This window comes from Saimiri boliviensis, chromosome 8 (genome assembly GCF_048565385.1).
Source record: "Saimiri boliviensis isolate mSaiBol1 chromosome 8, mSaiBol1.pri, whole genome shotgun sequence".
Taxonomy (NCBI): domain Eukaryota; kingdom Metazoa; phylum Chordata; class Mammalia; order Primates; family Cebidae; genus Saimiri; species Saimiri boliviensis.
In genome coordinates this window covers 87,328,906-87,354,576 of record NC_133456.1, presented here as the reverse complement: position 1 = coordinate 87,354,576, position 25,671 = coordinate 87,328,906, and the positions used below count along the sequence as shown (strand labels likewise).

Genomic DNA, 25,671 nt, shown 5'->3' with positions numbered 1-25,671 from the left:
ACTTGCCCCATGGACAGCACCCAAAGGCAATCCTGGTGACAATTCAAATGTTAGCACCAATGGCTTCTGGGAAAAAAGAAGAAAAGAAGAAGAAGAAGAAAAGAAGAAGAAGAAGAAGAGGAGGAGGAGGAGGAGGAGGAGGAAGAGGAGGAGGAGGAAGAAGAAAGATGATTAAAAGACACATACAGAGGCCATTGGGGGTAGGATTATTACTATAAGTACTATAATTATTACTGTAAGGAAAGGAGGACTCCATCCATCTTATAAACACAGACTGAGACACACGCACACACATTTATAACTAGGTAGGCTAGAGAACGATCTACGATGTCAACAGAATTTCTGAGATGTATTTTTGAAGGACACTTCAGAGCATCTGAATGAATAATTACCATCACTGAGCAACATTACTATCAAAATAACACCACATGCCAGGTATTGTGCTAAGCACTGCTCAAGAGGTAGTATGCCTACACAAAGTGAGTAATCAATCAGTCTTTATTTGGATGTGTGGGTGGGTGGATTAATGGATGGATGTGGATGGATGGATGGATGGATGGATGGATGGATGGATGGATGGATGGACAGGTGATACATGAGCAGGCAGATAGGTGGATAGATGGATAGATGGACAGGTGAATGAGTGGATGGATAGATGGTGGGTGTCAGTCCATTCTGCATTGCTATAAAGGAATACCTGAGACTAGGTAATATATAAAGAAAAGAGGTATATTTTGGTCCATGGTTTCTGCAGGCTGTATGAGAAGCATGGTGCAGGCATCTGCATCTGGTGAGGCCTAATGAAGCTTCCAATCATAGCAGAAGGCAGAGCGGGAGCTGGCATATCCCATGGTAAGAGAGGGAGCAAGAGAGATGCTGGGCTCTTTTAAACAGCAGTTCTCATATGAACCAACAGAGCAAGAACTCACTCATGACCACAGGGAGGGCACCAAGCCATGGTGAAGGATCCACCCCCATGACCCAAACACCTCCTACCAGGACCCACCTTCAACACTGGGGATCACATTTCAACATAAGATTTGGAGGGAACAAATGCAAACCATCTCAGTGGGGCGTGGATTTATGGATGAATACATGGGGAAAAAATGATCTCTGCTCCTCACAACAAGGTTATAAGAAATAGCAACCGCATTTTACAGATAAGGAAATGAAGCTCAAGGAGATGATCCTGCATCTGGTCAGCAACTCCACAGGAATGTGAGCCCACCTTTGAAGCCCCTGCTTCCTGTTGAAAAAAGCGCTTCATAGCAACCACCAACAGCTCCAACAGCTCAGTTATTAGCCAGGCACTCTGTGCCAGGCAGTGTTCTAAGAATTATTTACATGTCTTTTGTTGTTGTTGTTGTTGTTTGTTTTTTGTTTTGTTTTTTTTTTTTTTTTTTTGAGATGGAGTTTCACTCTTGTTGCCCAGGCTGGAATGCAATGGCGAGATCTTGGCTCACCGCAATCTCCGCCTTCCAGGTTCAGGCCATTCTGCCTCAGCCTCCCAAGTAGCTGGGATCCAAAGGTGTGCACCACCATGCCCAGCTAATTTTGTATTTTTAGTAGACATGGGGTTTCTCCATGTTTGTCAGGCTGATCTTGAAATCCCAACCTCTGGTGATCTGCCCACCTTGGCCTCCCAAAGAGCTGGGATTACAGGCATGAGCCACTGAACCTGGCCTAATGTGTCTTAATTTAATTGATCCTCCAACAACCTTTAGGACATAAAGCTAGGAAGATGAGGCATAGAAAAGCTAAGAAACTTTCTCAAGGTCATCCTACAATTAGGGAGCCACGTTGGACTCAAATGTCAGCAGTGTGACTTCAGAGCCAGGGCTCTCCTCCACTCTGCTACCTCTGAGAGGCCAGGCACAAATGACAGGTGTGTCACCTGGAGGAATATGCTGGGCACATGGACAAAGCAGGGAGGCTGCTGAGGGGCTAGAGGAATTGCTGGATCTTGGAGCTGGCTGGGTGGTTGGGGAGAAGGGGAATGGCCCTGCCCTGGGGCAGGTCTCTCTCTGCCCGACAAAGGCCAGACCTTAAAGAAGCAGTCATGGCACAGCCAGGATCTACCCGTAGGGTCTGGAACTGTCTGGGGTAGTGGGAAGAGCACTGAATTCAACTCGGAACACCTAGATTTGACCTGGGCCCTGTGAGAGACTTCTCACCATACAGGTGGACAGACAGGATAGGGTGACCTGTGAATAGGGAGGCACTGTCCTAAGAAATGGTCACAAGAAAGACAGAGGAGCTGCCAGCTGCCAATCAGAGGAAGAAAGGGAAGAAGGTACCTGCTGAGATGAAGGCTTCACCCCAAAACCTCCCTGTTCCTGGGGCCACAAAGTGTCCCTAGAAGCCAGGCTAAAGGGCAGTAGCCACAGGCTGGGGCATTAGGCAAGTGGCAGAGTCCCAACACCTCAATTAGCAGGATCCAGGCCCTAGGGGTTAGACTAGAACCTCTATAAGCAAGGGAGTGAACATGACTTTTCCATAACTGCTCTGATACTGCAATCCCCCAAATTCCCAGCCAGCCACCACCTCCTAGAAGCCCTCCAAGAAGTGACATCCTTCCTAAGAAGAGGAGGCCCATTTTCCATTTTCTTCCTCTCCTCCATCCATGGGGGTCACATAAGAGATTAAGTTGTCTCTGCTGAAACCTACAGCAGAGAAAGCTAGGGGCTGAGATTATGCAAGGAAGGTCCTGGGAGGCCCTACAGACCCAGTATAGCTTTTCAATATCTTTTGCAGCCCAGAGTCTCACCCTGTAAACTGTGCTGCCTGCTAACTCACCACCCCAAGTGGGGCCTCATCCTCAGGGATCCCCAGCCTCAGAGCACAGGGGATCAGGGACCCGAGGTGGGGTACATGATCTCAGAAGCTAAAGTCACATGAGAAAAGGGGACCCAACACTGTCTGAGCAACATGGTTCTAGTCACTCCCCTCCCCAGAAAACACTGTACTGGAAAGAAATGCACCAAAGCAACCATATCTTTAATATTAGAGAAATATAAACACAGGACTCTTCTTTCTTCTATTAATGCTCTGTGATGTGGCCATGTTTTTTATAATGAAAGTAATTTTAATAACGGTGATGCAATAGAGGAGAGGATCCCCTCCCCATAACCAAAGTGGGAAAGGGACTGGCAGGGAAGCCTTAGCCCTGAAATTGAAGCCTTAGCCTTGAAATTGAAGCCTTAGCCCTGCAGGCCCCCACACAGGCCCCTCCTATTGGTCTGATTTGTCTGTACTTCTATTCAACCCCTTTTTATTTGAGTGGCCCAGGAGCACTGCTAGAAATAAAAGGTCTCAGAACAGTTTCAGGCATTAGCAAACAGCTCTGCAACCTCCCACTTGGCAGGCTATACTAGTAACAACCATGGGGAGACCAGTTATTAAGCCGCTAAGTTGGTTCACTGCTGTTTAATCAACCATTGGATTTTACAGCCTCCCATCCTTTCGTCCTTATGATACCACTGGAAGATGACCATTGATTCCATCTTACAGACAAGACAGCTCAGGCTTAGTGATGCTAAGGGACATCACCCATGTGTAGGCAGCTAGGAAGGTGCTTCACGCATAGTGGGGCTAGAGAGAGATTACATGACGTGAGGAATCTCGGCTTGTTCACTGTCCAATCCACAGGTGCTCAGTAAATCGCTGCAGGATGCATACGACCATCCAACACCCTTCAGATGATAAAACAATAGAATCTGAGAGCTATGGCTGTAGCACTGCCGCTAAGTCACTGTCGGCTTTACGCAAGTCACTCACCTTGAGGGAGCTGAACAAGCATGCTGTGTTGGTCAGCGATGCCTAGCAACAACAGCAGCTTGGGCTCAAGAAGGAGCTTGTTAGAAATGCAGAGCCTGAGGCCCCACTCCAGACCTTGGGAGTTGGAATCCCTGGGATGATGGTATGATCTGGATCTGTGTCCCCTGTAAACCTCATGTTGAAACGTAATCTCCAATGTTGGAGGTGGGGCCGGTGGGAGGTGATTGGATCTCAGAGGCGTATCCCTCATGGCTTAGTGCTGTCCTTGCAATAGTGAGTTCTCATAAGATCTGGTTGTTGTAAAGTGGCACTCCCACCCAGCTCTCTCTCTTGCTCCCATTCTCACCAAGGGAGAAACCTGCTCCCTCTTCTCCTGCCATGATTGAAAGCTCCCTGAGGCCTCACCAGAAGCCAAGCAGATGCTTCCTTCTCAGATCACAGACCCATGAGCCAATTAAACCTCCTTTCTTTATCAATTACCCAGCCTCAGGTATGTCTTTACAGCAATGCAAGAATAGCCTAATACAGGTAGGATCCGGCTGCCAAGGTTAACCTGACCTCTGTGGGATTCTGACACATGCACACACAAACCCAAAAGCTTGAGAAGTGAGTGGCTTCTGTAAGCTGAGGTTTCCCTTTGCTGCCCCTGCAGGTGGATTTCGAAGATGTGATCGCCGAGCCCGTGGGTACCTACAGCTTTGATGGTGTGTGGAAGGTGAGCTACACCACCTTCACCGTCTCCAAGTACTGGTGCTACCGCCTGCTGTCCACGCTGCTGGGCGTCCCACTGGCCCTGCTCTGGGGCTTCCTGTTCGCCTGCATCTCCTTCTGCCACATCTGGGCGGTAGTGCCGTGCATTAAGAGCTACCTGATCGAGATCCAGTGCATCAGCCACATCTACTCGCTCTGCATCCGCACCTTCTGCAACCCGCTCTTCGCAGCCCTGGGCCAGGTCTGCAGCAGCATCAAGGTGGTGCTGCGGAAGGAAGTCTAAAGCCAGGTGGGGTAATGGGGGTGGCAGGGCAGGGGGCGTTGGGCCAGGCTGGTCCCCAAGGGACTTTTTCACAGGGGCTGCTGGTGAGCTCTTTTTCTTTAAGGAATGCTCCATACCCCCCATGCTGGAGCACACAGTATAGGGAAGCCAGAAAGAAAAGACAGCCCAGCCAGCCACAGAAGCACAGTGGCCCTTTGCTCTCCCCTAGTCCCACCATGATGCCCCCATGCCCAGGTGTGAGGGAAGATCGTTTGCTAAGAGGCAGCTACTGCAAGTCTTTGCATTCACTTGTACTGTAACAACATAAAACAGCACGCGGTTCCCACCCAGAGCCAACCTGTCCACGTGCACCCAGGAAAGTGACCAGTGACCATTGGCATTAGGAGGGTGGCTCCAATAAAGGGTTTTGGCTGCATTTGGGGAATGCTGCATTTTGTTTGTGTCTGTAAAACTGATTTGTGTCCTGACCAGCTCTGAAAAGTGTACTTCACTGCCCTGAAACAGACACTGGAAAAGCTGGTTGTCTCTTCACTTGGCCAAATCCAAGGAGCCAAAGAGACTTTTTCTTCAGATTCTATTGCTTGCTGGGATTGTACATGTTCCTTGAGAGACCATGTTCAAGTGACTTCTGCTGCCCAAGCCCAATAATGGGCACCAATGGAAGAAAATGGCCCCTGGGCTGGCAGGGGCAGTGACCCTCCCAGGGTACCACTGAGGGCAGGACCTGGGTTCAAGCCTCCCTGAACTTCCTCTTTGGCTAACCAAGCCCCTGAAATGCCCAGCACTGACACTTGACATGAGAATACCTTCGGCCCCAAGAGATGTGACGAAGGTACAAGGTCTAATTTGTGTGTGTGAACTCACTATGGAAATAAAATACAATAGAAAGAGCATGTATGTACCACTTCCTCCCTCCTCAAACACACACACACACACACACACACACACACAGTGCCTTTATCTTCTTTAGGGCTGTCTTTTCCAAGTGTGCTATCCAGAATTTAGCCCTTAAAAAAGATGGGTTAGCATCTGTGGTCCAGTTTTTTTGGAAACGCTGTATATTTCTCTCAGAGATGTTCAATAGACATTGACACATTAAAGGCTCTGACAAGTCCTACAGTGGAGAAACCTATCTAGACCATTATACCCCCAGTCCTAACTGACTGTTTTTCTTTTCATGCAACACCCAGTTAGGTCTCATATAACTAAGGTTCCACAGCATGTGACAGGGTTTTGGAGACATTATTCATGCCTGGCCACGAGCCCAGTGGTCTTGGGAGGCAGTGTGGTGGAGTGGACTGCACACAGCTTGGGAACTAGGATGCGGGCAGCCTTGGTTCTAGTCCTGCTTCTGCTCCTAGTTGCCTTCTCTGCCTCAATTTTATCATCCACAAAATGATCTCTAATGTGCATTTTGCCTCCAAAATCTTACCTGATTTTGGTTTTCTCCTAACATCTTATGTAAAATTCAAACACAGGAAAAAGTTGAACAGCTACATACCCACGTAGGCTAAATCATTAACATTTTCCTACCCCAGCTTTCTCACATCCCTACCCATCTATCCGCCCTCTATCCATCCCACCAATCTCATCTTTATGCATGTTTAAATACGTTGCAGATTATCAGTACATTTTACCCCAAACACTTCATCATTCGTCCCTTGTTTCTGCAGATGAGAAAGTTACAGTCCAGAGAAGTCAGCAACGTCGCCAAAAGGCACCCACCTAGCCAGCATTATCGCTGTGGCTCCAGCCTGCCGCCTGTGCTCTCCCTTGGGGCTCTTCCACATTGTCCGGGGTCTCGGCAGGCCCAGGCTCCCCCCGCTGAAAAGAATTAAGGCTGATGTTACTTACGTCCTCCTCAAAGGGCCTGCCCTTTCAAATGTCTCTTGAAATCACAAAGCCACCCATTTCAGACTTGGAATCTTGGGTTATGTAGATAATTTGCCATCTTGGTATTTGCTATAACTAGATTTGACGATGACTCCAATTTTTCAACCTCACTCTTTCTCTAAGGGCAGACTATGGTATATGCTTAATGACCCACAAAGTTCACAGAACTGGAGACAGGACACATATCTGAGATGCATGGGTGTCTGAGGAGCTCTTCTCCCTCCAGGAACCCCCTTGAGAAGTAGCAGGCAGATAATCGCATTGGGGGTGTGGTGAGAATGGGCACAAGGCAGGAGGCTGAAGTTCCCATTCCCTCTCATGAGATACATGGGGAACACCAGGGACTCGTGTTTGAAATGCAGGTTCCAAGGCTCTAACTCCAGAGATTGATTCAGTAGTGGAGCCCAGAAATCTGCATTTTAACACAAATTCATCTGTGATGCTGCAGACAGCTCCCAAAACCACTTTCAAGAAATATCTGTTAGGGTCCCTTCAAGGTAACAGTCTAGAATCCTATTATCTCCAGAGTTCAACTGTTTGTGTTTCAGAGAAGGTTCAGGGACATCATACATGATGTTTGTTCCTGAATCTTAGAGCATCTTCCCACAGAACTCTGACACATGAGTGCACCTCTGATTCTAGAGAATGGGACCAGGGCCCCCTTCCATCCCCTGCCCAGCCCATGCACCTGTGCAATATTCAGGCCAACAGCTCTGAAGCCCTGCAGGGATCTATAATCTACAAACCACCAGTTTCAGTCACCATTCTTGGGAGGAAGAACAGGGGCAAAGTAATGTATTGAAACCAATGTTTATTAAGAGCACTCTCTATCAAGCCGCTAATGAAGCAGACACCTTGTGATCAGCCATGCCATTCATCAACTGGCACAGTTACACAGGGGTGCCAGAGCAGGTCACCACAGTAGAACAAAATCAAGGTGTTCACATTTTGCCTTAAGTGGCATTTCATTGCTGTTGAATACAAAAGGGTTAAACACTTTGAAACCAGGATTGTCTTAAAAGACAGCCTGCATTGTCCCCTTACATTTCCTGAAGCAGCAACACATAGACTCAACCCAAAAGGAGTCCAAAGTATGTGCCAGATTCATTATTTCAGTGCCTAAAGAAATAAGGCTCAGAGTCTCCACATTCGCTTTTGATGATCAGAGCCATGAAACATTCCAGAAGACAATCTGCAGCTCCCACTTCCTGGCAACCCCGGCCATGCATATGGTTGTAAGCAAGTCTGAAACTGCAGAGAAATGTGGTTGGCAGACAGCCATGAGTTCTGGGGAGGAGGCCACAAACGACTGAGCCCAAGGTAGCGTCCTGAACCCCTGCGCTCATTCTTCTAGGCTTTAGTTGGGGAAAGACTAAGAAATGGTGAAAATATTCTGAAGGAGATGGGTGGGGGGTGAGAGTGTATATCCAGTGGGGCTGTTGAAATTGAGTATCACTTATTTGCCATAAAACAGATTCCCGTGCCATAATGAGACCCAACGTACCAGCCAGAGCTTTCACATGAAGAGAGTGACAAAGCATCACACTCGTTTCAGATGCCCAAGAATCCCACAACTCCAGGGTTCTCAGGAATGCTGTGCCCCTGGTCAGAAAATCTACTGTGAGTTGCTGTCCCTTTGATCCCTAGTGGTTTCTGTTGACTCCTAGGATGGCAACTTTTCCGGGAACAGTAGAGACCTGGAGCATCTCTGGCAGGTGGGCAGCGAGGCATGGATGCTAACAGACCCCACTACTACTCTGGTGCATTTGCACCCAGAGCACACCAGTGGTCCAGTACATGGGCACTGGAGGCCCGGACCATCATCCTGTTAGCTTCCCAAAGATCAAAGATTGGCTAGTGTTGATGGTCTTTATGCATGTCCCAGCCAACACTGAACAAAGCTTTGCAGTCCAAAGATGATACGATCTTCCATCTCCGAGTAATGCTAAAGATCTTGTGCTAAATCCTTAGACTTTGAACATTGACATTTCAGTGCATGCCTCTCTTCTCCCAAAACATTTAGACAATGCTAGCTCATTCATGTGTGTGTGTGTTGGGGGGACCAGGGTGAGGGGGCTATGTGGCTACTAAAGCATGCAGGAAGAAGAAACTGTGTTTTAAAGAGAGAGACAGGATCTGTGGCCTTTGAGATGTTCCTGCTGTATCCCAGTAATTCCAAAGATGTGTTTGGAAACTTAAAAGGTGCCCCACTGTGCACTGAACTGGTCAATCCCTGACAGTAAACTTCTGATCAATACTGTCCTGTATTTAGTGACTAAAGGTATTTCTTAGAAGTGGTCATGTTCTAACCTCAAGGCTGAGAGGACATTTGAGAACAAGTTCACTAGGTAAGAAAAATCTCTGACACCCCTAGTGAATTGCTATTTTAAATAAAACATAACCACGTGTAGCTACAAGGCATCATTTATGCCTTCAGTAAAGCAAGGTAGGGATATTATCACTGCTGTTACTTTTCACCAAAGAGAGACATGATCTCTTGGAGTAAAACCAATTAAGAAAACCATGAGATCCCTCTCAAGCAGTGAGCCACATAGAGAAACAAAAGCTCTGGGAGGCAAGAGATTCCAAGGAATTCATCCATCAAGCTGGCCTTCTCTGAATTTATCTGTTGAACATTTTTTATTTTTTTAAAGTTCATTGGTTTTTAGTACATTCCCAAAATCGTGCACCATCACCACTAATTTCAGAACATTTTCATCACCCAAAAATAGAAACTCCCATACCTTTTGTAGTCACGCCTTATCTCCCACAGCCTCCAGGCCCTGGCAAACACTAACCTATATTCTGTCTCTATAGATTTGTCCATTTTAGACACTGCATTTCAATGGAATCAGACAATACGTGGGCTTTTGCAACTGCCTTCTTTTACTTCATGTAATGTTTTCAAGGTTCATGCATGTTGTAGCACGTGTCAGCACTTCATTGCTTTTTAGAGTCAAATAACGTTTCATTGTATGGATATACCACATTTTATTTCCCATTCACCAGTTGATAGACATCTGGGTTGTTTCCACTTTTTGGCTATTACAAACAATGTTGCTATGAATATCGGCGTACAAGTTTTTGTGTGTATGTACGTTTTCATTTCTCTTGCGTAAATGCCTAGGAGTGGCATTCCTGGGTCATATGGTCACTCTACATTTAACTTTTTGAGGTACTGCCAAACTGTTTTTCAAAGCAGGTGCACCATTTACATTCCCACCAACAATTTACATTTCACCAGTTTCTCTGCACCCTCACCAGCACTTGCTCTTGTCCATCTTTTTATTGTAGCCATCCTAGTGATTGTAAAGTGGAATCTCATTGTGGTTTTGACTTGCATTTCCCAATGAATAATAATGTTGAGCATTTTTTCATGTGCTTCTTAGCCATTTGCATATCTTCGTTGGAGAAATGTCTGTTCAGATCTTTAGGCCATTTTAAAAATTGACTTATTTTTCTCCTCATTATTATGTTATAAGAGTTATTTATATATTTCGGATACAAGTTATTTATATATTCCAGATATATAGATGACTTGCAAATATTTTCTCCCATTCTGCAGGTTGTCTTTTCACTTTCTTCATAGGGTCTTTTGAATTACAAAAGCTTCAAATCTTAATTAAATCCAATTTACCTATTTTTTTCATTGGTTGCTTGTGTCTTTGGGGTCATATCTAAGAAACTGCTGGCTAATTCAAGGTTACAAAAATCTATGCCTACATTTCTTTCTTAGATTTTATACTTTCGGCTCTTATATTTAGGTCTTGGATGCATTTTGAGTTGATTTTTGCACATGGTATGAGTAAAGGTCCAACCTCATTCTTTTGCACATGCATATCATTGTCCCAGTGCCATTAGTTGAAAAGACTCTTCTTTCTCTATTGAATTGTCTTGGGAATCTTGTCAAAAATCAATTGACCATAAGTACAAGTGTTCATATCTGTACTCTTCATTCTACTCCATATGTCTGTTCTTAAGCCAGTAACACACTGCTCTGATTACTGTACCTTTATCATAAATTATGAAATCAGGAAGTGTGAATCCACCAACTTTGTTCTTTTTCAAGGCTTATTTGGCTATTCTGGATCCCTTGTATTTCTTTATGAATTTTGGGACTAGCTTATCCATTTCTGCAGAGAAGCTAGCTACGATTTTCATAAGGATTGCAGCGAATCTGTGTATCAGTTAGGATGGTATTGCCATCTTAACAATACTAAGTCTGATCCATGAACACAGGATGTCTTTCCATTTATTTAAGCCTTCTTTAATTTCTTTCAAATTTTGTAGTTTTCCGTCTTGCACTTGTTTTGTTAAATTGATTCCTATTTTATTCTTTCTGATTCTAATACAAATGGGATTATTAACTTCATTTTCATATTGTTTGTTGCTAGTATAAGGATATGCAATTCATTTTTGTATACTGGTCTTGTATCTTGCAACCTTGTGGAACTTGCTTATTAGTTCTAATAGCTCTGTGTGTGTGTGTGTGTGTGTGTGTGTGTGTGTGTGTGTGTGTGAATTTCTACATACAAAACAGTGTCGCCTGCAAACAGTTTTATTTCTTCTTTTCCAATCTGGATGCATTATTTCTTTTTCTTTCCCAACTGCTTCTTAAACATTAGCTTTTTAAACATTTTTTACCCAAGTTCTAATTGATCTGCTATGCCAGATAGTATTATAAGGTAATCCCCTACTCCTTGGGATATCCTCTCACAAGTTCGTCCCCAAGGACCCCAGCACTTGTCCACTCAAAGGCAAATGCACTTTGAAGTCAGGAGGATCTCAGCACCACCCTCATCTAAGTTCCCATCCCCAATCCTTACCCCAAGTCCAGAACACTGGACTTCCTGACCCAATTGGTCACCAATCTTCTATTTACCACTTTTCACAATAGCCCAGAATAAAGAAGTAAAAAGATACTGGAGTGAAATTACAGGTTCAGGGGAAAAAACAACCCACCCACTCCCCAGGGTAGCAGTGCGGTCAGGGTGGTAGAAGTACGTGCAAGAGGCCAGGGGGTTGTCTGATGGCTGAGTCCCCTATCATCTTCCACCATGGAGGCTACTCTCCACCCGACTGTAGCCACCCCAAAGAGTGGAGTGATACAAACTGATAGGTACCTTAGACAAATCCATACGCCACCACCCAGAGGCAGACCACCCATGCCAGCACAGCCCAAGCCTCAGGAGGCAGCCCTGGCCCTGGCTGGTGGGTCACGCCATGGATGGCTGGGAGCAGCTCCTCTGGCTGGAACTGCGGTGGCTCAGGACAAAGGAGGACGAGTTGCTCTTCTTGCTGGCACTTGTCTCTCCCAGGCGGTTGCCCTTCAGGTAGCTGGAGGAGCAGCACAGGAAGTGCTGCACAAGTTCATGGAAGAGGTGGCCTGTGAACAGCATGTAGATCCAGGGGTTACAGCAGCTGTTGAGGCTGGCCAGGAGCATGACGATGATGAAGGCTGAGGCTGAGCAGGCAGGGGCAGGAGAAAGGAGAAAGGGGCATTAATTAATACTAGAGCCACTTCAGACCTATTTGACTTAAACACCATTTCCTGAGCAACAGCCTTGTCCAAGTATCACATCCCAAATCACAGGATGAGGTACTAACAAGGCAAAGTTTGTCTTCTGTGCCCTTGATCACGTCGGGGTCACAACCTGAGACATGGGTCCCACCGCTGTGGAAGTCTGACCTGCAGACCCTGACTCAACAACGGATGAATGAATGCTCTCTCACACCATTACAGTGTTTCAAGTGGGCTAGGGCTGGCCATTGGCTGCTTTCAGAGGGCAAAATGAAACCAATCGACCCAGACCCTCTGTCCATCTACACTTTTATTCCTAATAGAGGTTCCAAGTTAACACACTTGTGGATAATTAACATGGTTAAGAGAATGGTTTTAAGACTGACAAAAGCTTTAGGTTTCAGGGGCCCAGAGTAAGTGCTATTAACAGGTAATTCCCCTTTGATCTTCCGGGAGAGGCCACCCAGCATAATATTAACATAAGTAAACAGTTGGAGTGGAGACTAATGGGTGTCGGTAAGGCCTTTGATCATCTCTATCTCTCCCTAACTTAATGGACTGGCCAGCCGCCTTTGGCCTGCCCCAATAAAACCTTTTGGCCTTCCAAAAGGTTTGATACTAATCTATAACTTTTCCTAATGTATCTTTAATATTTTCTGTGATATTTTGCCAACCACCCCGAGTGAATCTCAACAGTCTTCCTTCTTCATCTCTTATCCTGGACATGCCCTCGGCTGTCCTCCGAACCCTCCCCACCAGGCTCAGCCCAGCCCTGGAACTGTCCCTGCCTTTCTCTCACCAGAAGCTTTCTGGCCATCTACCTCCCTCAGCAAAAGCTGTATCCATCACAGCCACCTGTATCATGCATCACTCACCCAACCAGTATTGAGCACCTACAACCTAGAGCAGGCGTCCCCAAACTTTTTACACAGGGGGCCAGTTCACTGTCCCTCAGACCGTTGGAGGGCCGCCACATACTGTGCTCCTCTCACTGACCACCAATGAAAGAGGTGCCCCTTCCTGAAGTGCGGCGGGGAGCTGCATGCAGCCCGTGGGCCATAGTTTGGGGACACGTGACCTAGAGTGTCTATGAGCACAGCACCCAGAAGCTGCCACACCTAGTTTGCATTCTAGCCTCACCAGAGCTTAGTTACTTGAAGTCCCCAAGAAGCTTTGGTTTCCTAATCTTTAAATGGGCATAAGGAGATTCCCCAAACCTCTGGGGATTGCTGCAAGGATTAAAGAGTGCCTGGTACACAGTGGGAGCCCAATAAATGGTGACTGCTATCACGACCATGTGCCGGGCAAATCAAATAAAATGATAAACACCGTGATGCAGGCATCTTGTGGGTTACGTGGGCAAAGGAAGGGGGTGCCACTCTAAGAAAGTAATGGCCGGCCCCACAAATGGGGCATGTGAGCTGATTCCTGAAGATGCCTATGGTTTTTCCAGGCAGGGCAGGGAAGAACAGTGCTCCAGGAAGAAGGAACGGCACCAGCAAAGGTGTGGCAGCAAGAAAGGGTATGACATCTTCACAGCTGATCAACTGAGAGAGTCTCCATGAAGCTATGCCTGAGAGCACAGCTTCAGCATGACAATAAGACTCAGGTAGGGGGAAAAAAGTGACATGAAAGTTATCTGAAGCACTCTGTAAAAGCTATTACACTGAGGACTCATGGAGTTGCAAGCAAAATTAATGATTAGAAATCAGCTTTGAAACATTGCCTGTCACAAACTGAAACTTCAAGGTGGAAGAAAAAAAAATCCTAATTCTAGGTACTTCCAAGCACGGGGATAAAAATCTGGCTTCTTTCAATGGCCTTAGATCTGAACAACCAGACATCTCTTGCTGGCAAACAAGGCCAGGCAACATCACCAGAAACCCACAAGGAAAACAACTAAGAATTCTGTTCAGCCACCTCCTTGTGTGTGAAGGCAACTGCAAGAAGGCTGAGAAAATCCACTAGTCTTCTTTCTGTCTGTTCTGCAAAATTTTTTGACAAATAAGAGTTCAAGAACTAAATCCAGGGAAGGACTCTTCACTGGGGGTGCTAGAGAGGTACACAAGATAAATGTGGCCGCTGAAGAGAACAGAGACGTTTGTCAGCAAAGTCTTCTGGCACCAAGGGGAGAAGAGCAGTTGGTTGTTAGTAAATCTACATGATTTACTCTCTGCACCAATTAATTGGTGCAAGTCACCCTGTGTTCATACATAAAAGTAATGAAGTCTGATTCCTTTTAAAAACAGGTTAGCATCCTAACAGATCAGGTTGGTTCCAATTAGTGAATCCTGTCCATTCCAAAGCCAAGATTAGGCAATCTGCCTAATGGTATGATTTGAGGGACAGAGAGCAACTTCCCTATTCCCAAAACAAATGTGGTCCACCACTCAGAGTAAACACTGCCCATTCTCCATTTTTGAAATCCAAGTGTACCTGGGAGGGGAAAGACACCTCCTATCAGATCCCGATCCTTCCCAACAGAAGTGTCTCCTGGTCTAGACCAGGGGCCAGTAAACTCCAGCCCAAAAAACCCTGCCTACTGCCTGTTTTTGTAAATAAAGTTTTATTGGAAGACAGCCCCACCCATTCATTCACATATTGTCTATGGCTGCTTTTGCACTACAAGGGCAAAGTTTGAGTAGCTGTGACAAAGATCTTATACCCCACAAGCCTAAAATAGTTACTGTCAGGTCCTTTACAGAAAAATCCAGCCAATCCTTGATCTAGATGCCTGTAGGAGGCACAGATGTTTAAAAGCAGGTGGGAAAGGGTTGGGGAAGGCAAGGGGAAGCAGATCCACAGGGTAAGCTCAGATCAGCATGTCCCATACAGAAATTAGCAGAATTATACAGTTGGTGCCTTTGCTTTCAAGTTGCCCAAACCTGGACACAAATGCTTGGCTCTGCTGTTTTGCAGCTGTGTATTCCTGAGCAAGTCATTTAACCTCTCTCAACCTCAATTTCCCCATCTGTGGAATGGGAATAATAAAAGAGCTCTCCACAGAATTGTTGAGGGGTTTACTCATTTAGAGAGGATGCCAAGTACTGTTAATGATTCCTGGCACTCCATAAAAGTAAACAACTAATAGAGTTTAGCTATTGTCACTATTACTACATTGGTGTGTTAAGTGATCAATAAATACGTTGTTTTTCTAATCAATAAGAGAGCGAGCACCACAGGTGTGAAGCAAAGGAGCAATGCCGCTCCCTGGGCTAGTGTATGTCTTGGAATCTGAGGCAGCCCAGGGTGGGGATAAGCCCAGGACCCACTGGCTGAGCCTCTGGAAGCTTCAAGCCCATAGGGCAGTGTCTCTCCACAATGACTCTTGGGCCAGACTACATGCCAAGAAGGTCAGCTTATTTGTAGATTCTCATGCCAGCTCAAAAGGCCCCACCACCAGTGTAGCTTTCAGTGTAGGATCTGTCCTTGTCAGCCAGCCTGTAATTTCTGATGGGTTTAAATGGACCGACATCTTTGGGGAGGGCAGCTGGAATGACTGGGCTCCACAAGGTCAGCAGTGGACTGAAGCAATGAACTGGTACTAGGTAAGAATGCCCAAGTCAGCCTGGGCAACAAAGGGAGATCAACAAAAATTTAAAAACTAGCCAGGCGTGGTGGTGTGTGCCTGTACTCTCAGCTACTCAGGAGGCTGAGGTGGGGAATCACTTGTGCCCAGGAGATCAAGGCTATAAGCCCAGATTGCACCACTGCGCTTCATCCTGGGCAACAGAGCAAGAACCTCTCTCTTGAAAAAAAAAAAAAAAAAAAAAGAATGCCTTTGTTTCATTCTACCATACTTGGGGTCCTGGCTATATCTGCTCTCACCCTGCAGATTTCAGGTACAAGGTGGGTGATGAAACGCTAGGATCTGTTTTAGCTCCCATGCTAGCCTGGATGTTCCAGTTGGTTGAAGGAGCTGTCTCCCAATACCTGTAAAATTGTTCTCTCTCTTTTCTGCTCACCTGTTCCAGCATGAAGTCCTAGGGCCTCACCACCAGCCAGGTGTTCTTCCACATGGAAATCCCTCCTGTGTTACTACTGTCTTCCTTTAAAACACGCCCACCCACCGGGTAGTCCCCATGGGAACTGACTGAAAAAGCAAATCAGACCTGGTGACTGCCTTTGCATGGAGTCTAGCATGTTTTTAGTGTGCTCTGTGGTGCCCCTGGGTGCCCATTCCCCCAGCTGCCCAAAGCTGCCTGCCAAATGCTCACAGCTGCGCTCATCTCTGGGCATTGCCTTTGGCCAAAAGGAAATGCCACACCCAATGCTCAGTGCAAATTTGCAACGGCCAGCCCTCATGCCTTCATCCGGACTTCTCTGAAGAGCCATGGCTGCTCCCAAGCTCCCAGGAAGACTGGCCTCCCACCCCATTTCCACACAGTACAACTGCAGTGATATTGGCGCAGAGAGGAGGACCTACAAGTCCTCATGGGCCTGACCCAGAAAGGTCTGTTGCACAGTGAGCACCTTCTCCAGGGTCCCTGGAGAAAGGAAGGTGTTCACAGTGGGAGCCCCCTGGCCTACAGACACACTGAAGGACAGGGTGTGTAGGCAGGGAGCGCAAGCAGGGGATATGAGCAGAAACAGCCACACACCAAACACCAACATCCCTTGCTGGGCAATTCTGCCCCTGGGAGAATCAACTCTGCGTTTCTACTTGGCACCATGATTCACGGAGGGGTGGGAGGCAGAGGGCCACGTTCCATCCCTTCCAGCCTGGCTTTCCTCAAGCCCAAAGAACTTCCCTGTTCTGATTTCCCGGCATTCTCTCCACCCCAGCACTGAAACCCCAAATTATCCCAGAACAGCTGACGGGCAGCTGGCCACGGCCTCTCTGGGCTGTGCTGTTCCTGAGGCTACTGGCACGTTTCACATGACTCAAAGACATACGGCCGAGATTGGCTGGGTCAAAGCGAGTCTGTCAACTTAAAAAAAAAAACGCACTTGAGACACCAATCATTTGCCATGAGGCCTCCCTGGAGTACCAGGAATTCAGACGAACATCCCTTATTCCTACAGGACTATGCAGGCATCTGCGAACAAGACCATGGAAGGCCCTTTCCTAAGGAAATAATTTTTGAATGTATTCTTATAGAAAGATCGAGTCTCAATAGATACTATAGGGTACCTTCTTAGGAAAGACCACAATTTTATAACTGTGATTTTTCTAAAAAATCACAAATGTGTGATCACCCAGTATAGAGCAAGATCTGTGTGAAGAGCCAAACTAGCAGGCTACAGAGTTGAAAATGCGCTTCTTCCGAAGGCACTGCTCTGATCTGGTGGGTGTGCTGGACTCACTGGGTTGGGCCTGAGGATAACCACATTCTGGAAGAAGACAAGCCAGGGCCTTCCTACAAATGACCAGCCTTTCCCCACCCTTCAAGGGATTTCAAGACCCTCCAGCCAATCTGGGCCATAGGTATAAAAGCAAACAGAGAGTGCTGGTAAAAGAGATAATGTATTGAAGCTTTGCTGCTCAATGTGAAGCCAATGGCTGGCCACAGGGCATCTGATAGGCAACACCTGTTTGCCTGTCAAAATTGCAAACTCTTGGGGCCACACTCCAGACCTACTGAATCAGAATCTGCACTCTAACAAGATAAGCATTAAAGTTTGAGGAGCTTCTTTCCAAGTGGCCCAAATGATATAGATAGGAAAGAAGAATAAAGTAACCGCCCACTGTTCTTGATCTCAACACGGAATGTGCATCTGATTCTTTGCATAGTAAGCTCCTACTCATCCTTTAAAAACCCTTTTCAAATGATAGACTTCCCCTCTGAAACTCTCCTGATTTCTTCCCAGGGAGACAGACCAACTTATACTTCCCCAGGAGATTTGCAGGACTTGGTAAATCAATGCCTCTGTAACAGCATCATCCCATCATATTGTCATTATTTTTTGATACTCCTTGGCTGGGGACTGTGTCTTATTGGTAGCTCTGTCTTTTGGCTACTGCAGAGGCTGGAAAATAGGAAGAGTTCAATAAGAAACTGAATTGAACTGAAGCATGCAACTGCTAGGCAAGAGGTCCTGATAAATCAGCCACCGCTGCCAGCATGTTAGAAGGGTTAAAAATAATTTCTCTGCTCAACCACAGGATATGGCCTCCCAACAAGGTGACGGACTCAAATGCAATTCCCTCTGAGAAAATTAAGTTCACACTCAGATATGGTCAGGTGGAGAGAGAAGGACAGAAACAGAATGAGCAAGCATGCTGTTGGGGTGGGAGACATAGGCCGGGAGGGCAGAGGCCCACAGTCCCGAAGCATCTGACTGAGCACAAAAGAAGATGCTGGCAGAGGCTGCCCCTCTGGGCATACACCAGGAATAAGGATTTGGGCCTTGGGGCTGGGACACTGAAGATCACCTAGTTACACCTCCCTCCCACCCATGCCTTAGACAAGACCCAGTCTAGGGCACCTCCAAACCACAGCTAGAACCTCCCACCTGGCCTCCCACCTCCTCCAGGGAGACAGTTGTTTCTCTTTCCTCTTAATAGTCTTGTTCCCAGGATCCTTGGGCTTGTCACCACCTGCCAACTGAAACTGCAGCCCCTTCGCTAAAATGCCTATGCCCAAAATGACTCCCACTCCACCAGCTACGCTGACTTGCACCATCAGGACGTTCCACCTTCTATACAACCTAAGTCCTATTCTGAACTTCAGAAACCCGAGATTCTGAACCCCAGAAACCCGAGCAGTGGGCAGGCTCAGCCCCATACACAGAGTTAGCACTGCTGTTCCACTTGACACTAACCCAGCAGAAACTAGGGGTGTCCCTCCCAGAGGTCTTTGGGTGTAGCCAGAACTCTGTGACTAACCTTGACCAGACTGTCCCACATTTACATGTTCCAGAAGCTTGCCATAGGAGGGCGAGGGCCTGGGGAGGGCCCCTTGTCAACTCTCTTCACTGGAGGGTTGACGGATAAAAACTGAGGTTGTGTGGACAGGGGCCAGCAGAGGCATCAGAAACTGTTTTCTGGAATGAGTGAGTTAGCATTCAAAGGAGAAAGTCCCCTTAAACTGGCAAATCAGGGAGGGCTTCCTGAAAGGGACACTGGATGAGGCTGCCATGTTAAGGTGTTCAGGTTGTGCACTGCACAGCTCCTAGGAACACCCTGCTCATAGACCTTGAGGTAAAAGGCATCCCCTGGAGTTGTGCCACAAAGCAGCACACACATTGGATTTGGGCTTCAAAGGATGGGAATCCATGGAAGAGACATGCATGGATGTTCCCATGGTGGGAACAGTATTAGCCTGAGTGTGAAGGCAACACCACAGGAACTTGTACAAAGTAGGAAGTTGCCGGGCCTGTCTGGGTCTGGGGGTACACGAGGCAGGCTGGCCAGAGACCAGGGCAGCGCTAACAAGAGAGTACTCATTTGTTAGGTATTAGTTTAAAAAGATGCACAGTCGGTCTAAGCCAGCAGTTCTTAACCAGGGTTGACTTTGCCCCTTAGTGAACTTTGGAAATGTCTGGAGACAGTTTTGGTGGCCACAATTGGCAAGGAGGTTGCTAGCAGCACGTAGCAAGTAGAGGACAGGAATGCTGCGAAATATCCTACCATACATAGAAGAGACACACACACACACACACACACACACACACACACACACGCACACACACACTCCAAAGATTATCCAGCCCAAAATGTCAGCAGCGCCAAAGGTGAAAAATCATACTCTAAGGTGGTGATAATAGAAAGCAAAGTGTCAGCCGGGCGCGGTGGCTCAGCACTTTGGGAGGCCGAGGCGGGTGGATCACGAGGTCGAGAGATCGAGACCATCCTGGTCATCCTGGTGAAACCCCGTCTCTACTAAAAATACAAAAAATTAGCTGGTCACGGTGGCGCGTGCCTGTAGTCCCAGATACTCAGGAGGCTGAGGCAGGAGAATTGCCTGAATCCAGGAGGCGGAGGTTGCGGTGAGCCGAGATCGCGCCATTGCACTCCAGCCTGGATAACAAGAGCGAAACTCTGTCTCAAAAATAAATAAATAAATAAAAATAGAAAGCAAAGTGTCAACTTGAGGTGTGTGGCGCAGCTAAGATGATGGAATTGGTGGGCACGGGGAGAATGCAAGGGGTGTGGCACTGAACCCAGAGTGCTGAGAGGGCAGAGCCATCAGCAGATGTGTAGCTGGGTGGGTGTGTCTGTGTAGGTGTTGCAGGAAGAACCCAGGATGTTGGGATCTTAGAGACAGATAGCAGGGGAGGGCTAAGCTTCCATGGATCTAGGGCGGGGCCAGAGATCTAACAAGCACCCAGGAGATCCCCAAGCTGAGGGTGTAGACCATCAGGAAAACTGCTGGCCTGGGGTGGCAGGGCGTTAGCGGGTGGGTCATGCAGTGAGTATGTCAGTCTCCAGTGTAACATGGCTGGGTTCCAATCCCAACTCCACCACTTACTCAGTAGTGATTTTGAGCAGGTCACACCTCTCTGAGCCTCAGTTTCTTCATCTGTAGAACAGCCATGATGGTCCCTTGCCTTGCTGCATTAGGATGAGGAGCAGAAATGGCCGAGGCACAGGCCTGACTCACAGTGGACACTCAGCCAATGGTGGCTGCTGTTACCAACTAATCCCACTCCTTCCTTCACCAAAGCTGGGGCCCAGAGAGGATGTCAAGTTCCATCACAAGCTGTTATCCCCATTGCTCAGACAGGAATGACAGAGGTCCAGAGGCCAATAAGAGACATTGCCCCAAATGACACAGATGGCAACAAGCCCAGGTCCCGGAAGGGCACTGGCTATTTCCCAGTACTGTCTCCCGGGGCGGGGGCTCTGGCAAGCAGGGTCTGGTGTATAGGTTCTGGCTCCAGCCCCTGGGAGGGAGCCCTGTGGAGTTTTCTTTGCCTCCAAAAGTTGCCAAGGCAAGGTGGTAAGGTCAGCAGGTGGGCCAGTGTCTCAGGTCACACTCAAGACATGCCAGCCCAGACCACAGACCTAATCCAGCCTCCACAGAGAGCGTGATGCAGTCAGGGAACCTGCTAATCTCCTCCTGATCCGAGGCCCTCCACAAACCTCCACAACCACTCCTCCCCTTCTCACCCCTCCCCAAACCCACACAGATAGCCTGCAAATGGAAAAAAGACGTAGCAGTGCCTCACCCAAGAGGCGGGTTTGGGATTTGCTTCTCTTTGAGTTTTTTGATTTTACTTTTTTGTCTTCTTAGTTGTTATTTATCAAACCTTTGGGGGAAAAAGAAGTGAAATCACCTCAGGGCAGAAACCCAAAGAGAAAACATTAACATTAGCCAAGAACATAAAAGAACACACAATTACTTAACCACATAAGAGTCTGAAGTTAACTGTCCACCTAATTAAGATTTATACCCAGAAGGGCCGAGCTTGCGCACGCTTCACGGCCCAGAGTAAATATCCTGTCCAAACTCCTCCTGCCCAGCCCTGCCATGCTCTCCACCTGACTGGGTCACCCAAGAACAAGCCCCTCCAAGGGGCCTGGTCCCCGACACCTCAGGCACAGCACTCATGGGAAGGAAAGGTAGATGGAACATGCCAGAGGGTCCTCCATCCCATGGAAACAGGGAGGGGCTGGAAGCTCATTCTACAGATGGGAAACAGTTCAAACCAGACTTCCTGTACCAGTCCCACACTCCTGACAGATGTTTGCTTGCCCCCAGTGATGGGGTGCCCCCTTCTTTCCAAGGTTGCCAGTACTGTTTCAGAGGGTACTTAGAAAGTTCCTATTCCTCCTGAGTCCTGCTCTTCATACCCATCCCTGCCCCATCTCACTTCCTTGCTCCCATTTTCCATGTATTTGACAAGCACTGGTATATGACAATGACTGTGCAGCCTGTGCCAGGCACTGTGCACCCAGAAGGGAACAGGACAGGCAGCGTCCCTGCCGTGACAGGACTCATAGTTCACCTCTCTGGCCTCAACAAGCAGAAGCTGCCACCTCCCACCCTCCCTGGACACACTGCCTGCTGTCCACTCCCATTCCCTCCACCCAGGCTCAAGAGAAGAATCCCCACCTTGTCCATCAGGAAGGGGCCATGGGTCACACCATTTAATCCTGACAACAACCCCATGAGGTGGCCCATGCTATCCTTATACAAGGAGGAGGAGGCTCAGGCTCTGAGGGGGTAAAACAACTGGCTTAAGGACACCGGACTGGGCATTTTATGAGGGAGATGCTGGAAAGAGAAGACAAGAGACAGAAACCCTAAATCCTGTCCACCGTACCCAACCAACATCAACCAGCCCTAGAAATGCAAACGCCCCCACTCTACTAAGTGCCCTCCTCATCCTCATCTCCTCCCTCAGAACTGCCCCAGGGTTAAAACCCCTGCAACCAGCAGCAAAGCAAATGCCACTGGGTTCAAGGGAAAAGGCTGGTGCCAAACCTTTGGCTTTGGAATTTAATTCTGAAAGATATTCAAAGGGCTTATCAAATCCTGCATGGGGCATCAGTCTCACCAGCCTCACCAAGTCAGCACCCAACAGCATCTGGCCGCTTTGAAGAACAGATCTCATGAAATCACTCAGACACTCCCATTGGCTCTCTATTCTGAATAATAGAAATATTTAAACTGAAAGCTTTCCTCTTTGGTTCTTATAAAAAGTAACCACGTGTAGAGCTTGTCTATACACACAGAGACTTTATTATTAATAGTATTATTACTATTATTATATCTTTATTTTCCTTTTCTTCTCCCCACTCTCTGCTTTATCACAGTTTCTTCATACCTATTTTATCTTGTTGAGTTACCTAAATTTTTGTGCCCGACTGCACATTACTGGAACAAGGTGAGCGCTAAATCCATAAAGGCAGCCCTTGGTATTTGTGAATGATGGAATTAAGTTGCTCAAGGGAGAGATGGAAAACAGAGAGCAAACACTGAAGGAGAGAGGGACTTTGGGTCCCTGGGCCACCACATCTATAGCCACCAGAACTGTGACATCCCACCCACTCTGGCAGCCTTGATGGGTGGTCGCTAAGCTTTCCGACCTCCCGGAGATTTTCCTGATGAAGCAGGAACAGACCCACGTGTGCCCCACCTCTCCTGCCTCCCTGTTAGCTTGCTCCTCCTGCAAGCATCCCTGGATGGCGTAACACTGTTGGCCACAGGCTCCAGTACTGGCTACGCAGGCGTAAGGTATGACCAGGGGCCACAAGTGTTCAGTAAATATTGACTAACCAGTGTGTTGGCCACTAAAGCAAACACTGAGCTAACTAGGAGGGCTCCATAAAGCCTGTCTGTGAATTCCAGAAAGGACCAAAGCAAAGTTACCAAACTGAATAAAAGCAGCTGGCACTGAGATTTCAGCTTCCCAGGATGAATGCATTTGAGACTATTGGGAGCAGTGGTGATGCACACAGAAATGGGACATTTGCAGTGTCTGGAGTGCAGAAAGGGTGAAAGCAAATCCCTTGGTCTTTCTTTACAAACCTTTGAAGTCCCCAGCATCCAGCACGTATTATGGAATTACGTTCAAACAAAAACGCATAAGTCATTCACCACCAGCAATCACCCCTCCCGCTCTCTTTCCAAATAAGCTACTGGAATGGGGTTGGCAGGCAGGGAGTGACGGGAAGCTGCCTGGTGCTCTACGCCTTAGGGACAGCCATCCAGCGCCAGCCATAAACACCAGAGCCCCAGGGTGCCTTTGTTCCTCCAAGCATTCTCCGTAGGTTGCCTTCTTCTATGCCCTCCTCCTAGCCTTCTGGCACAAGCCAAGAATGGACAGCAGCTCCACCCTCAGCCTTGTCCTCAGCAGTCCTCCATCCTGGAAGGCATATTCCCCACCTACAGAAATCACCGAGCCTCCCCCTCAAACCTGAATGTCCACCTCCCAGCTCCCTTCTCTTTCCCCCAAGTGGAAGTGAAGTCTCAGTCCTGGGTGCTCTCCTCCCTAAGCCTACCTACCCAGCGCTCCTTGCAGTACTCTGCCTAGAGACTCACCACCTCCACTCGATGAAGGGTTCAGGGATTTGTCTTCACCTTCCTCTTGGAATCCTCTTCTCCCACAACACCCTCTTCAACTACTAGGTGCTTGGTTGGACAAACTGCCCACCCCTGCAAGGCTGTCCTTGTCCAAACCAGACTTCTTGGCTTCAAAGTGGACTTCTTGAACTTAAAGTGGAAGTTCAGCTTAACATGCACTTAAAGTTGAAGGAGCTTGAGCTTGGCCAGGGGTTCAAAACTTACCTCTGCCACCTCCTCCTAAGCACGTGGGAAAGCAGATGGAGTTGAACCTGTTTCCTCCACCATGGTAATAAACCATACAGCCCACATGCAGCCCAAGGGCTGTGCTAGCGACTTTAACTGCATTTTCTCATGGCATTCCCCTACTGCCTGGTGACAGCTGGTACTTTTGCCTTTACTGCCACCTTACCCAAGAGAAAGTAAAAGCTGGGGTAGGTTAATTGCCCTAAGTCACTTGGTCAAGGGATGATGAAGCAGTGACTCTATGGGATTTCAAACCCGCTTAACCCCCAGGAAGTCCACAGACCCCTGGACGTTCTGAGGCAGCAGGACATGGCCTCCCCCAACCACCAGGCTCCTTCCTCCTGGGTCTCCCAGCCCTGGCTACCTTCCTTGGGCGCGTTGGCATCCCAGACGCTCCACATCTGCACGAAGAAGAAAGGCGTCCAGCACACGATGAAGGCCAGCACAATGATGAAAGTCATCTTGACCGTGCGGATCTTGGCCTTGGAGATGAGCTTGACGCTGCTGACACGCGCCAGGGCCATGCGCCCCCCAGCGCCAACCACCGCGCCCTCTGGCGCCTCAGCCGCCGCTGCTGCAGCGGTCTTCAGACGCAAGTTCTGCCAGATCTTGAAGCTGATAAGGCCGTAGCAGGTGGCTAGCACGATGACCGGCACGATGTAGACAGCTAGCGTGATCCACGTGATGTAGGCCTTGGGTCCCCAGGGCTGGATGAAGACGGCCCAGCAGTCGAAGACGCCATCAGCCACCTCGCGCAACGAGAAGATGTGCATCTGCGGCACGCTGGCCACCAGGCAGCCAAACCACGTGGCGAGCACGGCGAGGCGGTCGGTGCGGCGGCGCAGCGAGCGTAGCGGCTGGCAGATGGCCAGGCAGCGGTCCAGCGACATGAGCAGCAGCAGGTAGGTAGAGGCAAACATGCCCACCACCTGCAAGTACTTGACCAGGCGGCACAGCAGGTCGGGCCCGTAGAAGCGGTAGGTGATGTCCCACAGCAGCTGCGGCAGCACCTGAAACACAGCCACCACCAGGTCGGCAATGCTCAGGTGCTTCATGAAAAAAAAGAGGCGTGAGTGCTTGTGGCGCGTGATGCGCAGCGCCAGCAACACACACGCATTCCCGCTTAGCGCCAGGAACAGGATGAGACACAGCACCGCCACCTCCACGCGAGCCAAAGCCTCGTTGCGCTGCGGGGGCCCGGCGGTGCGGTTGCCCTCGGCCCCCGGAGGCGCGGCGCTAGCGTTGACCGCCTCGGCACTCCAGTTGGCTGCGAACGCGCCCTCCAT

General features: G+C 48.2%; 2 protein-coding genes across 4 annotated transcripts in view; one reads left to right on the top strand and one right to left on the bottom strand.

Moving 5' to 3' along the window:
* Positions 1–14,901, top strand: part of CAV3 (caveolin 3) — a 23,315-nt gene extending 8,414 nt beyond the window's left edge. Inside the window, exons 2-3 of one of the 3 annotated variants that reach the window (XM_010337848.3) lie at positions 4,430–4,777; positions 13,639–14,901. In XM_010337848.3, coding sequence (XP_010336150.1) covers positions 4,430–4,771 — 342 coding nt within the window. In that variant the 3' untranslated portion in view covers positions 4,772–4,777; positions 13,639–14,901. Of the gene's footprint in view, positions 1–4,429; positions 5,662–13,638 lie in introns of those variants that run through there. The other 2 variants (XM_010337847.2, XM_003927114.4) reach the window with 2 other exon arrangements.
* Positions 7,371–25,671, bottom strand: OXTR (oxytocin receptor). Its single transcript, XM_003927113.4, has 2 exons — positions 24,750–25,671; positions 7,371–12,128 (listed from the first exon to the last, which is right to left on the bottom strand). Exons 1-2 carry the CDS (start codon positions 25,669–25,671, stop codon positions 11,881–11,883), a joined length of 1,170 nt encoding a protein of 389 aa, XP_003927162.1. The 3' UTR covers positions 7,371–11,880.

Excerpts from the sequence above, each read along its gene's own strand:
- OXTR (XM_003927113.4), bottom strand. The coding sequence starts at position 25,671 with ATGGAGGGCGCGTTCGCAGCCAACTGGAGTGCCGAGGCGGTCAACGCT. Across the intron at positions 12,129-24,749 it reads TGCCAACGCGCCCAAGGAAG|CCTCAGCCTTCATCATCGTC; the intron begins GTAGCCAGGGCT and ends CTGCCTGCTCAG.